Raw genomic sequence first — 17,864 nt, 5'->3', positions numbered from 1 at the left:
TTTTCTCTATTATATTAGGATGGTTCTTGTGTGTCTCAAGCTTTCTTTCAACTACATCAGTTGAAGCTCTAGAGAGTTGGGCTATGGGGACGTATGGTTCAACCTCCTGGACATGCAATGTCTTGGGTTTTATTTCCTTGGGCAATATCTCAGGGACTATGGCTTGAGTGGTAGGGCTAAGAGTTGGTTTTTGCGTTGTAACACCCCCAGTCCCCCAATCAATAGTGCATTTGGTGGCTATCATCCACGTGCGGCCTAGGTTTATATTACCCTCCATAGTTCCAGTAGGCATGACCAAAAAGTCTTGAGCTACCACCCCATTGTCATAACTGACAGAAGTGTGCCAGAGTCCAAAAACCGCAGTTTTTTTTTTGTTGACACCCTTGACTTGGATAATACTCTCAGATAGAGGTGGCTTCCCTAACTGACACCACACCCCATAGGATAGCAGATTGTATTTAGCACCCGTGTCCAATAAGGCGTTATATAGCACTTTTCCATAGGCACTATTTAACTCAATGGGGTATCGTAGAGGTGTGTCAGAGTCCAACCCATCCTCTTCGTGTGCTTCATTTGCATCAGGTTCCGAGCGAGTAGCTCTACCTAATGTTTCCATGAAACGGCTAAACATACTAGTACTAGGCTGTGGAGCTTCGGGAGGTGCATGGCCTTCTCTCTCAGTGTTTTGGGTAGGGTATGCTTCCATGATTTCTGAGTCGGAGGAGGAATCACTAGCGGCTATTTTAGGGTCTTGGGTGGTGCTACCTTGTGTCCCCGCTAAGGGTCTAGAGCTTATCGTGGATGGGTAATGGGTGTCCGTATGAACAGAGGCACCCTCAATATGCTCGTGTTCTAACACTCGCCCAGAGCGTAAGTGCATGTGCTTTTGATACCCTAAGGTGTCAAAAAAGCTGCTCTAGGAGGCCTTGTGACTAGTTTTTAGCGTGTTTTTTGTTTGTTTTTTTGCTAGATTTTTTAGAGCGTGTCGTGGAATGGGCCGTGTGATAGCTCGAAACGAGCGTATCGGTCAGAGGGTCGTGCCGTGCTTTACAGCCCTCCGTTTGGTCACTCTATGCCCTCGGAATCCCTAAAACTGTCAATTTCGAGTAGGGAACTAGGCCCAAACTAGAAAGTCTAAGGGTGCAAGTGGGAAGAGAAAGGAGGAGAGTGGAGGACTTGTCCCACATGCTCTCATTCTCTCTTGAGGGAGTAGGGTATATATATAAGAGTGAGTTTAGTATATATCATAAGACTGAGGACTGAGGCCTGGGCCTGGGCCTGGGCCTGGGCTTGGGCTTGGGCTTGGCTTGGGCTTGGGCTTGGGAAAATGATCCCGATCCCGATCTATCTTTTATACAAACCAACCCGTCCGTTTTAAGAGTCACGTTTTTTATTTTCGAAAAATTTCGCCGCCCGCTGGCTCGCGTTTTTAATTTCCGGATTTTTTTTCTTTTATTTTTTAAAATATTTTTTTCAAAATTATTTTTTTTTCCTCAAAAAACTTTTTTTTTTCAGATTTCTTTTTTATTTTTTCCTGTTGATGCAGAAAATACAGAAATTGAAAAAAATGCAGAAATGCAAAAATTGCAGAAAATGCGGAAAAAACGCAGAAATTGCAGAAAATGCAGAAAAAATTGCAGAAATTGTAGAAAATGCAGAAAAAACGCAGAAATTGCAGAAAATGCAGAAAAAACGCAGAAATTGCAGAAAATGCAGCAAAATTGCAGAAATTGCAGAAAATTGCAGAAATTGAAAACGCCGAACTTGAAAATGCAGAAATTGCAGAAATTGAAAAAACACAGACAATAGCAGAAATTGAAATTTGACAGCAATTGCAGAAAATGCAAAAAACAGAAATCTCCACACACCCCTTCCCTGCCTTTCCTATGATACAAATTGCACCACAAGGAAGCGTAAAGTGCTAACCGAGCTTAGTGTAGGGCATATCCCCGGCAGCGGCGCCAAAAATGTGCGCTCCTTGCGCACTGTCGAAGCAAGGGACTTGCCAATACACCGTATGCGAGCCACAAACGGCTCCAAGCACACAACAAGCCTAAACTAGCAAGCTCAAGAAAACAAAGGGTGTGTCACTCACCGCTCTACGCTCGCCTTCGTGGTGGATTCCTCGCCGCGATGAAGAAGAAGCTGCAGTCGTGCCGCGCTCAACCGCTTCGCCGCCGTCGTGCCTTCGTAATGCTCGATCGCACACACACTCTCCCTCTCTCTCTCTCTCTCACACACACACACAAGGAGGTGAAGAAGAAGAAGAGGGAGATGGAGCAAGAGCACTCTTCAATTGCACAAATGAGAGAATGAGTAAAAATTAGGTTTAGTTGGCTTTTATAGGAGCTCACCCCATTCACACTTGGGCGCCCATGCTTAACCAACTAATCCCTTGAATGTCCAAGTTAAAGTGCGCCTCTCATCGGCGATCACTCCTACCCTTTCCCTATTGGACCGACAAGCCCGGTACCTGACTCTACCAAATACATAATACGCGTCCATCGTAGGTGATGGGTGTCCGTGTGCCGTGAGGGTTAACAGCTAGGGCTCCACTTCTCTTATGCTCTCCCTCTCCCCCACGCTCTCCCTCTCTCATCAAAGAGTCATCATCCATGCTCTCTCTCTCTCTCTCATGCTCTAGCCTCTTCCTATTTAAGCAATGCCTCTCCATCTTGTTCATTAACACTTCCAAGCTCTCATTGCTCTCAAGCTCTCAATGCTCTCACTGCTCAATGCTTCCATGTTCTAGCTCTCAAGTGACAAGCTCTAGAGACTAGAGTCTTGCCTCTCCATCTTCTCTCCATTGGGTCTCTCCCTCTCAAGCTCCCATTGAAGATCTCATAACGTCAAGTTTCTTTAAGTGTAAAGTTTAAACCCAAGGGCCTAAGCCTTAGACGTAAGAATTCTTTGTTTTTTTATTTTGAACGTACGTAACGTCATCGTACATCTTAATATTTTTTAGTTCGTTTAGTACCGCACATCATCGTACGTGTACAAAACGTACAGGACCGTACGAGACCACTATGGTCACGTGACAAGCTATGTATGAAAGAGACTGATCAAGTAAGTCCATCAATCACCGTCGGAGCGGCCTGAACCCTCATCATGCTGTAGCTTGTCCACGGACACATAGGGTTGGATGTGTCACGTGACAAGCTATGTATGAAAGAGACTGATCAAGTAAGTCCATCAATCATCGTCGGGGCGGCAGTTAGCGCTGCTCTAACAATCTCATGAGGTACTGAGGCCTTCGCTCTAATTATCCAGGAAACCATAGATACCAAGGGCCTCTCCATCCCTTTCCATCTATTAGTGCTGCTAGCTCTGCCGTGACAACCAATTGAGGGGCCCTAAATCTGCACCCCATACATTATAGTTGAGGTCACCAAAGTATCAAAAAGCCAAAGTTTGGTTTGAGGTTCCTAAAACTGAACCTGCAAACACATCCTCTCAAGTCTGCCGAAGGCTGCATAGGCTTTGGTCAGCTCCCACATTTACCTATGGGCAGGAGATTGTGGAGTATACAGATGCATATACTTATCTGGGGGTAGTTTTCAGTGGGCCAGTTTTTTCGTTGAGAAGAGCAGTATGGTGTTAAACACCATAACCTTCGTTTTACCAAGGCCGACAGACAATTTACTATCCTTCGCAAACACATGTAAGGCATCCAAATGGTGTAGCATTCCCTCTAAGGAGTTAGAAATCAGCACAATATCATCATCATATAACAAAAGTGGGATCCATGTCATTGCTAGCTGTGCTCCTCTGTCCCCTAGTCTCGTAATGTAATCAGAGGCCTCATCTACATTCATACCAAACAAAGTAGGAGATAGCGGGCATCCTTGCTTCACTCCAATAATGGAGTGAACCAGGGTAGAAATCCCATCAGGAGTGCGTACTTGCCCCACAAGTGATCTGTATTGTAAGGTGCAGCAGAAGTGAATGTTGAACTTTGCTCAAGATGAGTGCTCCGAACTGTGCTCAAGGTTCCTTTTTCTTAGGGAAGGGAGAGCCTTCCGTTCTTTAATGAGAGAGTGCAATGGACACAAACAAAGTGAATACTATGCGTGAAAGTGCATGAGACTGAGAGATAGAGAGAGAAGAGAATACGACACCGGGAAGTTGTCAAACCCTCCTCCAAGGGCCCCACTCTCGATGGCGAGAGTGGTCTACTATTGATTGCACAATCTGGTAATCTAAATGGGGCTATGTCGAGGCGGACGGTGTTGACGACTGCATGTCAACGCAAAACGCGGAGGTCCATACTGCTGCCACATCAGCTTGTCAACGCAATGTGCGGAAATCTGTACTACGGTCCATATCAGCATCCTCTGTCTCTGGTGGTCATGCCACGTCATCACTTTGTGACTGAGAGAGAGAGAGAGAGAGAGAGAGAGAGAGAGAGAGAGAGAGAGAGAGAGAGAGAGAGAGAGAGAGAGAGAGAGAGAGAGAGAGAGAGAGAGAGAGAGAGAGAGAGAGAGAGAGAGAGAGAGAGAGAGAGAGAGAGAGAGAGAGAGAGAGAGAGAGAGAGAGAGATGTTAATGAAATGTTATATTAACATCTTCAAAAGGCCAAAGTGACCTATGAGACCAGAAAGTTACAATGTGGTGGATCTGATACAAAGTCAGAGTGAAATGAACGAGGAGAGAGGATCTCCCGTCTACAGAGACCGCCTACAGATACGTGTCGGACGAACCACCCGACCATAGCCACCATCCGGCAGCTCCCCTGTGCTAGGCCAGCGTCCGAGGACGTAGGCGTGCACCTGTAAGACCGAGCGTCCCATACCACCCGGCCTCACCTCCTCGAGGTGACCTCGCACACTCCTAGCCTCGCGGGCTAACCTCTGACACTCTGCCAGTGGGATCGATAACTGTAAATGAGGCCTTGGCCTCCCTTTTATAATAATGGCCGGCCACACTGGCCGGGTTCACACTACGTCCGCCTGGACACTGGACGCCCATCCTGACAGCATCTGGGCTAGATCCCCTCTCCTGTGAGCGGGACATAACATACTTCCCCCCTTAAGAACCATTGATGTCCTCATCAATGAAGGGGGGATACTGAGCCTTCAAAGCTCTAACAAGTTCCCAAGTAGCAAACCTTTCAGATTGACCTTTCCATTTAATTAAGTACTCGTCATAAGCCTTTTGGCGCGAATGACGGGTACGATGATCTAAGACTGCTTCTGGTTCTCGAGGAATATACTCAGTTTGCATATCTTGCCATACATTTTCCTCGATAGGCACAACAACGTCGGCTTCGCCCAATTTCACTTTAAGGCGGCTTGACATGAAACACGGGATGTACACTAACATTCGAAGGAAGAGCCAGTTTGTAGGCAACTTGGCCAATCTTCTTTGTGATAAAAAACGGACCACAATATCTAGCTGAAAGCTTATAATGCTTTCCCGTTCGCATAGTCTTGGAATCCTTGGGTATCTTCAGATAGACCCATTGTCCCACATCTAGAGTCCTTGTAGATTTCTTTTGATTAGCATAAGTAGTGACTCGATTACGAGCCGTCCTTATACTATCCTTAGCCAATTCGAGCATTTCTTGCATGTCATACAGGAAACCACGAGCTTGACGTTCCTTGACTTTCTCTAAGCCAATAGCAATGGGGGATTTAGGCTCGAATCCATACATTAGCATGAATGGGCTAAATCCAGTAGCAGAATGCTTGCTACTATTATAGGCAAACTCTAACTGTGGAAGATAGCTTTCCCAGTCAGACTGCCTATGAGAGACATAGGCTCTCAACATGTCCTCTAACATCTGATTCATCCTCTCAGTTTGTCTGTCGAACTTAGGATGGTCAAAAGACGACATACTCAACTTCGTCTGAAGATGAGCAAATACATCTCGCCAAAATCGGCCAGTGAACTTAGTATTTCGACCACTGACGATATCCTCTGGCAGACCATACAGCTTATAAAGCTGATTGACAAATAAAACCGCCATCTCATGACTTTTTACTGTCGACTTCGTTGGTATAAACTTCGCCATTTTTGTGAGTCTATCGACCACAACCCAAATAACGTCATTGCCCCGACTAGTATTTGGCAAACCAACGATGAAGGCCATGGAAATACTCTGCCACTTGGCATCTGGGATTTCCAATGGATGTAGTAGGCCAACTTTTCTAAGGCGCTCTGCCTTATTGACCTGACACTGAGCGCATCTCTTCACATAGCTCTCTATGTAAGAGCGCATCCTTGGCCAACAGAAATATTGCTTGACCAAAGCCAAAGTTCTTTGGATGCCTGGGTGCCCAGCTCTAGGAACATCGTGGCATTCGCACAAAATCCTTTGTCGAATCTCATTGATTTTCGGCACGCAGACTTTACCATTTCTGAACAATAGTCCACCTCTAATGGAATATTGTCGCTGTCTCGTCTCTCCATCACGACTCACTTGGGTCTTCGGATCACCCAAGCTTGTATGCGAGTCATGCCCCGCTTCGACCTCGTTCCATATCTTGCCAAAATGGCCATTAGAACGGCATAGCCCTCGGATAGAGAGATAGAAATCCGTCAAGATTTCAGCCATAGACAAGGTATTAACCTCAGGAATCCTGCTGAGCGCATCGGCAACCCGATTGCTGGATCCTTTTCTATAACGGATCTCAAAGTCAAACTCTTGCATAAGCTCAATCCATCTAGCCTTCCGGCCTCTGAGATCACCCTGATCACAAATATAGCGCAGGGAGTGGTGATCCGTCCATGCAACAAACGTAGAGCTATACAAGTAGTGCCGCCATTTCCTTAGGGCGTGGACTACGGCGTAAAGCTCCTTCTCATACGTTGGATGACGCATCTGAGCGATAGAAAGCTTCTTACTTTCAAACGCAACAGGACGTCCATCCTGATATAATGCCGCACCAATAGCATAATCACTAGCATCCGTTTCAACCACAAACGGTTTGCTAGGATCCACAATGTGTAATATTGGCGTAGTAGTCACCAAGTGCTTTAGTGTCCGAAAGCTCTCGTCGAGACGCTCATTCCAAACAACAGGGGGATTACCTTTACGATGAGGACCCGAAGTCTTCGGCCCTTTCACCCCTCCTTTTGAAAGTTGCGTAAGCGGAGCAGCAACTTTAGAGTAATCCTTGATAAACTTGCGAAAGAATCCAGTAAAGCCGAAAAAGGACTTTACTTGGCGTACATTCTTCGGAATGGGCCAATTTCACACTTTATCCAATTTTCCAGGGTCGACGCGAACTCCATCGCGGGTAATGATGTGACCCAAGTACAGAAGCTCTTTCTTAAAGAATTCACACTTAGAAGCCTTAGCGTAAAGCTTCTCCGTTCCCCGTACTTTGAGAACAATGCGTATATGCACTAGGTGCTCAAACAAACTTCGGCTGTAGATCAAGATATCATCGAGAAATACAACAACGAAGTTGCCTAAGAATGGTCTCAGCAGATCATTCATCATCTGTTGGAACGTAGCTGGAGCATTGGTCAAACCAAAAGGCTAGACCAAAAACTCGTAGTGACCATAACGCGTATGGAACCCTGTCTTAGGAATATCTTCCAGTTTGATTCGTATCTGATGATAGCCTGATCGCAGGTCTATCTTCGTAAAATACAACGCTCCATGGAACCGATCTATCAACTCGTCCATGCGCGGGAGCGGATACTTATTCTTGACAGTGAGCTTATTCAACCCCTTGTAATCCACGCAGAAGCGCATAGTGTTATCCTTCTTTCGAGAAAGTAGCATTGGCGCTCCCTACGGGGATTTGCTAGGCCGAACAAAACCCGTGTCGAGATAATCCTTCAGCTGTCCTAAATCTCGTCCTCCTCGGTTTTACTAAACCGATAGGGTTGCTTTGAGAAGGGCTGACTACCAGCCACCAACTCAATGCCATGATCTACTCCTCTCGAAGGTGGTAAGCCAGGAGGTAGATCATTAGGAAAAACATTCTTGAAATCAGTCAGGATTTCTCAGATACGGTTGGATTCATCGGAATCCCCAAGTTCAACAGAAGAACATGAAACATTTTTACGAAATTCAGTGACAAAAGTACCAAGCACTAATGAATCAAACCAAGCATATGGTACACATTGATAAAAGTCAACATCAAAAGACTTTATTTCTTTATACATTTCCAAAGCAGTAACAACTGGTATTGCAAAACCATTATTTACAGACTTCTGATTACAAAGCGACACAGATACATGAGGCATGTTCTGCTTAACAAAAACAAGAGAGTGATGTACATAGTCTATATACAATGAGTCTTGTTTATCATAAAACCATGGAATTCCTAAAATAACATCTGCTCTGTCCAGGCGCATGATGTGGAAATCGAGGTTCTCTTTGTAATCAGCCAGATCGAGCGACAAGTCTGGAACCATCCGATTCCATACATCCGTATCCACGCCACGAGCCATCTTCACGCGATACTCATGGTCACTGTCCCGCGTCCGTAGGCTCAGTTTCTGCATCAATTTTGCATCCACAAAATTGTGTGAGCTTCCATTATCAAGGAGTACGGTCACGTCGTGACCATTGATCTTCTCGGGAAAACGGAGAAGATCGTGCTTATCAAACACTTTGGTGCTAAAAGTATAGTTAGTGCATGAACTGTGCGCTAAATGATGGATTTCAACTTGAACAACATCAGAGTTACCTGAGATCTCGTGAATTTGAACCGGACGACCTTGCAGTTTCTTTGTCTTCTTTTTGGGGCAATCCTTGATTTGGTGACCCGTCTGGCCACATCCGAAGCAAGCCCCCTTCTTCACTGCATCAACAACTGAAGCATTTCTGGCTTTCTTCTTCTCCTGAGAAGATCTCGGCGGAGATTTGGACTTATGCTGGAATCGGGGTCGCTTCCTCGAAGCACCCTCACCGGATTAATGGTCTGCAGTTCTTTTCTTCTCATAATTCGCTCCATTTATTAAATGGAACGTCCTGGCCTTTGCCACTGCATCCTCGACATCAGTTGGGGCTTTATCCTTAATCAAGGCCCAACGGTAATCCTCAATCCCAACAGATTCATGTGCGCAGCGTACGTAGAATCCACCTTGCAGAAGGTGAGCGCCTCTTTGAAAGCTGTCGTATATTTATCAAAAGACAGAGTTTTCATCGAAAGACTCTGCAGTTTGGCGTAAGCTTTCAAAGGGTCCATTTTGGCGAAATCCCTCTTGAATTTCACACAAAAATCAGCCCACATCGTAGGCTTCTCTGTCATGTCGCGCCACCAGGTAAGCGCCTTACTGCGTAGATAGAGAGGAATCGTCTGAATCCTCCGTTCATCATGCTCCCCATGGAGATCAAAGTATGTGGTCCACTGGTGCAGCCAGTTATTTATGGCCAGTTCCGTACACTCCTCCTCTTCCCCTTAGAAATTTGTAATTTTGTACGGAATTGTGATAGTCGGACCACCCTGTGAACACCCAAAAGCAGCAATCTGTGTCCGCAGTTGTTGTTGGAGATAGGTTTCGCCCTTGGAAATACGCGCAGGTGTCGATTGAGCCATATTTTCAAGAGTAGAGAGGAACTGAGCCCCTGCACGACCCCTTTGAGAGAGGCCAAACGAAGGTTCGTCTGAACGTTTGCGTTTTCCAGAGCGGTGACACGTTGGTCGAAACTCTGGAAAGTACTTGTAATCCATGTGTAGAGAGCATGTGTGAATGAAATTTGAACATTACCTGGCGTGTTGTCACGTTACACATCCGAGCTGGAGGAATCCACGGCGAAGAGCGTGAAAAACTAGAAGTTTCTTGCAAAACCGGGCCTTTTTTGCACTTTTCAATCGCGAAAAGTTGAAGTTCAAGGAGTTCTACGCGTCGGCGTGAGCGTCTGAAGGCGATCAGGTGATGGCGGGAGCACGAGCAGATGGGAGAGAGTAGACTCGAGAGAGGAGCAGAAGAGGAAAAATGAAGCTCTTTGTAACTTACAAGTCTCTGTAAGTGAGTTTTTTTAATAAACTCAGGTTTCATACTTATTTAAAAAAACTTAAGTGTCCTGGCCCTTTTAAAATAAAAGGGGCCACTTAATAAAGCACCCAACACATAGCGTTAAAAAAACTTCAACACAGGGCTGAAAAAATCGAACGCCCATCTGCCTGCGAGTGACGTGTGGAGAGGAAATCGCCCCCCCCCCCCCCGCCTTGTGGGTATGCATGCCCAACACACTCCAGAGGCTCCGTTCTGGAGCCAGCGCTTAGAAAATTGTCCACGTTGGAAAAAAAAACAGCAACACAAGTTCCACTTCATCCTCTGCAGACTCAAGGCTCGCTCACAGAGAGAGGTAGTTCTCTCTCTCTCTCTCTCTCTCTCTCTCTCTCTCTCTCTCTCTCTCTCTCTCTCTATGCTTCGCACAGAGGGACTTATAGAGAGAGATTTAAAAGGATACAGTATGCTGAGTTTTAATCTAAAACCAACGATTTAATAAGTAATCCTCCAATTTCTATCAAGAATCCATAGATCCACTGAAAAATTCCATTTTTCAGCATTTCCGCCTGTCGAATTGCTGAATTTTAGCAAAAATCCGCAGAAAGCACCTTAAATTTCACCTGCAAATACACTTATGAGAAGAAAAACGATTGATTAATATAACCAATTCATCAAAAATTGCATGAAACAGATATTATCCGACTGAACCAATCCATAGGTATGCACATGGTTCTTCGTGCAGCCAAGCCGGCTTTGATACCATGAAACGAACAAGGAGAGAGGATCTCCCGGCTACATAGACCGCCTACAGATACGCGTCGGACGAACCACCCGACCATAGCCACCATCCGGCAGCTCCCCCGTGTTGGGCGAGCGTCCGAGGACGTAGGCGTGCACCTGTAAGACCGAGCGTCCCATACCACCCGACCTCACCTCCTCGAGGTGACCTCGCGCACTCCTAGCCTCGCAGGCTAACCACTGGCACTCTGCCAGTGGGGGTCGATAACTGTAAACGAGGCCTTGGCCTCCCTTTTATAATAATGGCCGGCCACACTGGCCGGGTTCACACTACGTCCGCCCGGACACTGGACGCCCATCCCGACGGCATCTGGGCTAGATCCCCTCTCCTGTGAGCGGGACATAACACAGAGTAACAAGATGACAGAATGACAAAATAAAATACTATGGAATCCTAAACTGCTAGGTGTGGACTAAGCAGCTAAACAACTAGCTGGGATAGCTAGATCACATGAGATCTAGCATCGGTCATTGGCAGATCTCATCAATCTCCTCCATGGTCAGTAGTCTGATCGGGCGTCGTGCATGTCGAGCCAAAGTGACCTGAATCCTCTGATGCAGCGTCCGTCAATGCTGTGTAGTCCTCCGCAGTCGTGGGCGTCTGGATCTCCCCAGCTCAGTTGCTCGGTCGATCAGTATGCCTCTGGTGTAAAGCGACGAGCTCTGCTGTGGTAGTAACTCCTCCGGGTGTCCAGTGGCAGCTCTAAAGAAGTCCGTGATCTGTCTCTGAGACTGGCTAGCCTCTCCTCCCATTAGGCTCTCTCTGTGTCTGCGGAGCTCCAGCAAGAACAAACCCAGGCATCTTTGATCCTCGTACCGCATGACTATAGAGAATGGTCCAAAGCCCTCTTTGAACAAGCAATGGAAGCGGCCTCGTATCTCGTAGTAGACGGGGCAGGGGCATGTGTAGTGCAACTTTGTCTCACGCTCGATGTCACACAGGGGACATGTCTTGGCCTCTGCTGGTACTCCGCTTTATCTCCCAGTCTCGATCCGCAGCTGGTGTGAAGATGTGCGTATCTGGCCAATAGCACATCGTATGCCATGAGACAAGTGGGTGTCCATGTATCTGGGCCTCGTCACAAAACCATCCTCCATAAGCTGGAGGAGATGCTCTCTGTAGAAAGCCATCTTCGTGCCCAACTCCTGTGCTGGCTGTATCCATGTCCTCTTGGTGTCTAGCTGAGTCAAGTCTTGGCGAATGAGCCTGGTGATCTTGGACTGTGTAAGAGTCAGAGGGGGCGCATCCAATGAGTACTGGAAGGGAGGCAGAGAGAGAGAGATGAAGAGAATTTTAACGTCATAGGAGAGAGAGAGGACTAAAGGCTGGCGAGCCCATTAACGAATGGAAAACTTTGTGAATGTTTCAAGACAAAAGAGAGAGAACCCCCTAGATCTCGTATATAGTAAGCCATGGGAAGGTCGGGCAAATATCTGTGTCAAATATCACGACCAAAAGTAAAACCCTCATCGTAAAAATATGAAAACTGCCAAAACAGGCCTAAGATCGGCAAAGTGCTGGTGCAAACCCTAAATGTTCATGAGTTCCCTGTCCAATAGGTGTACCGGTAGCCAACCTACAACCAAGAAAATGAAATCTTGGAAAGGGATTTGCCATTGGTGAAAGTAAGTTTGCCTTCCATCATCTCGTATCTAATAACGGCATGATCCATAAGTTAGTGGATTGTGGAAACTTTGATTATAAGAGAATACTCTTGTAATGGAGAAGGGAGTCCACAGTAGTACAGATCTGCCAAAGTACACTCCTTGAAGATATAAGCAGGAAGATAACATCCCAAAACTTTTGGTTGTAGTCATTAAGGGTTCCAAGCAGGAAAGTCTAACACGAAAGCTGCAATGAAGCATTTTTGGAAAAGAAAACTTGAATTGATGCCATGCTTTAGGAGCATTTCGCTTGGCAATAAGGGCAAGCTTGGATATATAGTATCATTTGTTAAAGACGACCTCAAATTATTGGAGCAACTGCAAGGCTTTCAATCCAGCTTTTACTCCCCAAAATGTGTCGAGTTTGACCTTAGAGCTGCCATCTTCAAAACTTGTGGTCAGGCACTGTGGACGAAGGAAAATAGGGAAGTAACCTGGATACACGGGATAGGGGCCGGAACAGGTGGTGGTGGTAAAGAAGAAACCATGGATGTGAGAACAAGAGAAAAGCTGAGCTCTAATAGCACTGTGATCACCTGCCGGACGGATGACCCACCCAAACAAAGACTGCAACCGGAAAACTGGAACAACACAGAATAATTCACACTTAAAAACTTGAAGCCAAGACAAAAGAGGTGGACATCCCTTTTGGAGAGTGTTGGCCCCCAAATAGAGGCCCTTGGTGTTGTTTTCTATAGTTTATGGATAGTTGTACACCGGTTTTTTGTGTGACCACACACTCGATTTGATTTCTTAAGGCACTGGTGCTGGAATTTAATGGCCACCAAAAGCTACTCAAAAATCATCTGCTATCTACAAAGTGCTCAAGAGCACCTAAAGTCATCTCTTTTTAATTTCAATAATTGTAGCCCAAAAGCTTTTCATGCATGAAAATTTGCCACATCAACAGCATTCGCACGTCCTGCCTGCCACGTCAGTACAATCTGTTCAGCTGTCAGCGCTTTGCATGCTGCTGGCCGGCTGGTACTTGGGCTCTGGATTTGCATCATCTTGTCACATTTGCCTTATTTCTACCACCCCACATTTGTTTCCTTGCAAGTTGTCCAGGTTTCTCTCACATGCTGTTGCAATGTGCAACTTTTAATCAACTGTTTTTATGCAGTCTCAACCGCAGAAAACTCATGAAGTTGGTGCTAAGTGTATTATATGTATTTGATTGAGGAACACTTGGTTTAGCATTGTGAGTTTGAAGCTTCCTTCCCAAATTTCCCGCGGGTTGATGGCCCCTGTGATGGCAGAACAATGCGGGTTGTGTTTGTGTGCGCCTAATTTACTGAAGAGTAGTAAAAAGGGAAATTCAGGTCTGCTCACTTGAACCAGGCTTTGGGTGCTCATTGTGTCCTTGGGAGAGGGACCACACACGAGCATGCACTGAGACCGTCATGCACATGTGCACACACACTTCTTCTTTCTGTGCTTCCTACCCGTAATGAGGACTTTAGTGGTGGTGTTGATTGTAACAGGTATAAAAGAGCCAGCTACTATTTTGGTGGATGTTTGATGCATCATGGTGACCTAACAAGAACTATACAAGCAGCCTAAGGAGTAACTGGATAAATTCTGAGAGAGAACAGAGTAGCAGAGCCTTTTACAATTATCAAATAGGTTCTAGAACATCAGATTGCTCTTCAACTTCTAGGGTTGAACTCCTAATGAACTAGCCTCCTTCCTGATTAGTCGAATGGCAACTTATCTCTCTGGTTCTAGTGTGAAAGGGGACACAATGCAGACACTCTATCTCATGAACCCTAGCTACACAGCTTACAATGATTCTTCGAATTCTGGCAATATGGTTCTACTAAGCCCCACAACTGGACTAGCAAATCAAGATCTCCTAGGCAACCCAGGTCAGCAGCAACAACAATATGCAGGATTTTCCCTCCCTCAAACTGTGCCGCAGCAAACACATGCTACAGCCATTGCAAACACAAACATGGGACATCATGCTTCTCCGCAAGAAATTTTTGCAAATCGCTTGAGTAGTCAAGGGTATAACTGGAATGGAGGAAATGAGCTGTTGTTTTTACCTGCTAGTGACATGAGAGGAGATGGCCAGTCTTTGTCTGCGCGGTTTAATTCTATTAACACAGGGCAGAACCCAACTTCTGGCGTCGTCTCACATCTTGATACGAGGAGTCTTTCTCAACCATCTTTTCAGGAGCAGGTGCCATTTATTCCTAGTGGAGTTGCACTTGGCTTATCTGCGGAGAGTTTGCAAACATCGACAGGGGCGGGACAGATTCTCTCACTCTCTCTTTCTCCACAGCAACCTGCACTGAATCAGCTGCAGTCCTTCCCTATCCAGCATCCGGAGCTAGCTGTGAACAGCGGTGCAGGCTTAAATGACGGTGTTTTGGACAATTACTCCAACAAAGGAAATCAATGGATGGGGAATACGTTGAGCTCCCTAAGAGCATCCCCTTCCATGTTGGGTACTGGGTATCAAGGTCAGGTCACTGGAGTACCAAACAATAGGCAGGTCAATGTTTTGTCTGGCTCCCCGAAAGTTGAACTGTATGCTTCGAAATATCTCAAACCTGCACAACAACTGCTCAATGAAGTGGTGAGTGTGGGGAGGGGTTCTAAGAACAGCTCTGTCAATCAAGCAAAGCAACAATCTTGGGGCACACCTAGCACATTTGGTGGTGGCTTCGGTCAAGAGAAGAACTTGGCTGAAACAGGGGGCAAAGATGGTGGGGCTGTAGCTAATTGGGGAAATGAAAAGGATAGAGTTCTTAGTGTATCAGCACTTCCAATGGCTGTCTCAGAAGTTCAGGAGCATAATGTGGAAAACTTGGTCGAGCTTACTGCCACAGATAGGCAAGAATTGCAGATAAAGAAAGCAAAGCTTTTGGCTATGGTTGATGAGGTATTTCATGTTTTCAAAATCATATCTTGAAGATTGGGTTGTTTAATAATTCATTTTGACTTTTACATACTAATTGTCACAAGAACTTGGGTGCAGGTTGACCAGCGATACAGACAATACCATCACCAAATGCAAATTGTTGTAGCTTCTTTTGAAACAACAGCAGGTCTCGGCGCAGCTCGAACCTATACAGCACTTGCACTACAAACAATCTCAAAACATTTTCGTTGCCTTAAAGATGCAATTAAAGGCCAAATTCGAGTTGCTTGCAAAGTGCTCGGTGAAGAATTTGACATGGGGCACGGGAGAGGAGAAACATCTAGGTTACGCTTCATTGATCAGCAGCTTCGTCAACAGCGTGCTCTACAACAGCTAGGAATGATGCAGCAGCATCCTTGGCGACCGCAAAGAGGTCTTCCTGAGCGCTCGGTGTCTGTTCTTCGAGCTTGGCTGTTTGAGCACTTCCTTCACCCGTAAGTTTCTTCCTGAAATGAGAGAGGTAATCAGGAAATGCACCTGGGTAAGAGAAGTTTATTACCTGCATAGAAACAGAAAGGATGATACTTTAAAACACAGGAGCTATTGAAATTTACTGAACAAAGCATATTACCCTTCATGAATATACGATCCTTCACTCTGGAGCTTCTAAAATTTTCACCTGCTTCAATTGCTCACGTTTTTATCAAGACGTTCTGATTAAGATTTGACTACATCAGGTACCCAAAGGATTCTGACAAAGTCCTGTTGGCCAGGCAAACAGGGCTTACTCGAAATCAGGTAGTGTATGCATTTTTTTGTTTCACGGGTTTTGCAGTGCTTTGCTCATGTTGATTATCAGCAGGGAGTTGAAATGTGTTCGGTCTTTTTCATTTCTACAAGGTCTCAAACTGGTTTATCAATGCGCGAGTCCGTCTTTGGAAACCCATGGTGGAGGAGATGTATGCAGAAGAAGTGAAAGATGAGGAATTCATAGAAGGGTCAGATAAACCCAGTCGTGATCAAGGAGATGATGGAAGTAAAGGCCCTGGTGTGCAAGATGCTGCCGGAAAGAACGAATCGAGCAGATCGCTGAAGCAAGGGAATAGTTCTGACTTCAAAACTGAGGGTTTTCTTGAGGCTAGAGAGGCTGTCGACCGGGACAATAGTGTAATACAAAGCAAGATCTTAACAACCTCTCTGTCTGATAGCCTTATGCTACAAGAAAGAGAGAGCTCGGGCCAAGGAGTCAAGAGAGTTCGCAGCGATCTGAGCACAAATTTGGACATGAAATCTTACGACCTTCATAGTGGGCATTTACTGACTAAAGGTAGGACTGAGGATACCTTTGGCATACCCTCAGAGGGTCTTGTCCAGGATGATGACCAAAATCTTGGAAGCTATGGCATGTATCAGTTGGGTGGTTTCAACAGGTTTTCAAATCAAGGCCTTGGTGCAACGTATCCCAACAGCACAGCCGTTTCACTAACGTTAGGTCTGCAGCGTAGTGAGGGACTCTCAGTTTCAGGGGCGCAACAAAACTATATGCATGGGCAGGGGCCGTTACACATAGAAAGAAGACAAGAAGGTGAGATGAACCCTGTTAATTTCTATAGCATGCATGATATTTCAGGTGGGCATCCTGGCAGCTATGAGGTCATGAATCTTCAAGATCGGAAACGGTTTGCAAGTCACATGCTGCAGCATGATTTTACCTGACAATTTGCGACCTCACTGCAGGCGTTCCTTACAAATTCCAGTAATAGTTGTCCTTTTAGTAGTACGTAGTATACGTACTAAATGCCGTAGACTACGCCAGGATGCAATCTCTTTACTTACATACTAAATGCTGTAGACTAAGTGAGGAGGCAACCTCTCTATAGAGGTTTGAATCGAGTGTTCAGATGCCTCTACATTGTAACTTGTAAGCAATTCAACATCTTACAAGATGTAACTTTACCTGTCATCAGTGCCCGAGTGCATAAGAGACTCTTTAGCAAGAATTGGGCAGGACAAAAATCGGTTAGAATGAGCCTGGACTACTCTTAAGCAGGCCATACGCAATGTATAGATGCGAGATTGTACAATTATCTGAGTAGCATAACCCTACCCTAGGTTTGTTTATTCTTTGTGAGCTGGGAAGCTCTTGTAAACAAAATAGCTGAGCTATTCAGTAACGTCTATAATTGCAATAATGATCATATGCAGATGTACACTGCTGTAATTATGTTCCAATAATTTTTGCGTCAGACATTTACCTGCTCTTTAAGGTGGCTCTCTTATACCTTCGGGCTCTTTTTTATTTCCCTAAAGAGGAAGAAGATGCTTGCTTGTGAAGAGGTCATTGAAGTGGTCGTCCTTACTATGCACCCTGTAATTCATACCATAAAATTTCCTCTTTTATATAGCTTCATATCAATCCATGCATTATCATACGTAAATAGAAAGAGGCAAGTGAAACCAATGACAGCAAAGCAAATAGATATTTGAAAAATGAAAGTATATTTGAAGGAAACAAGCATGTTGATCTTTGGCATTTTTTTGCATTAGATCAACTCAAGCTTAACACTAGGTTTGTGTTTGAGCCTCTTGAGCCACAATAGTGGCTTGGTATCTCA

General features: G+C 45.4%; 1 protein-coding gene across 2 annotated transcripts in view; it reads left to right on the top strand.

Moving 5' to 3' along the window:
• LOC147419928 (BEL1-like homeodomain protein 1) overlaps positions 1-17,509 on the top strand; it is a 31,148-nt gene extending 13,639 nt beyond the window's left edge. Inside the window, exons 2-5 of one of the 2 annotated variants that reach the window (XM_086505285.1) lie at positions 13,865-15,270; positions 15,367-15,743; positions 15,987-16,047; positions 16,150-17,509. In XM_086505285.1, the coding sequence (XP_086361411.1) occupies positions 14,083-15,270; positions 15,367-15,743; positions 15,987-16,047; positions 16,150-16,965 (2,442 nt within the window). In that variant the 5' untranslated portion in view covers positions 13,865-14,082 and the 3' untranslated portion in view covers positions 16,966-17,509. Of the gene's footprint in view, positions 1-13,843; positions 15,271-15,366; positions 15,744-15,986; positions 16,048-16,149 lie in introns of both variants that reach the window. The other variant, XM_086505286.1, reaches the window with a different exon arrangement.
• The last annotated feature ends 355 nt before the right edge of the window (positions 17,510-17,864 follow it).

Source organism: Adiantum capillus-veneris, chromosome 29 (genome assembly GCF_014529385.1).
Source record: "Adiantum capillus-veneris isolate H3 chromosome 29, ASM1452938v2, whole genome shotgun sequence".
Lineage (NCBI taxonomy): Eukaryota > Viridiplantae > Streptophyta > Polypodiopsida > Polypodiales > Pteridaceae > Adiantum > Adiantum capillus-veneris.
The sequence above is the reverse complement of the archived record's forward strand: the minus strand, read 5'-3'. Positions and strand labels throughout refer to the sequence as shown.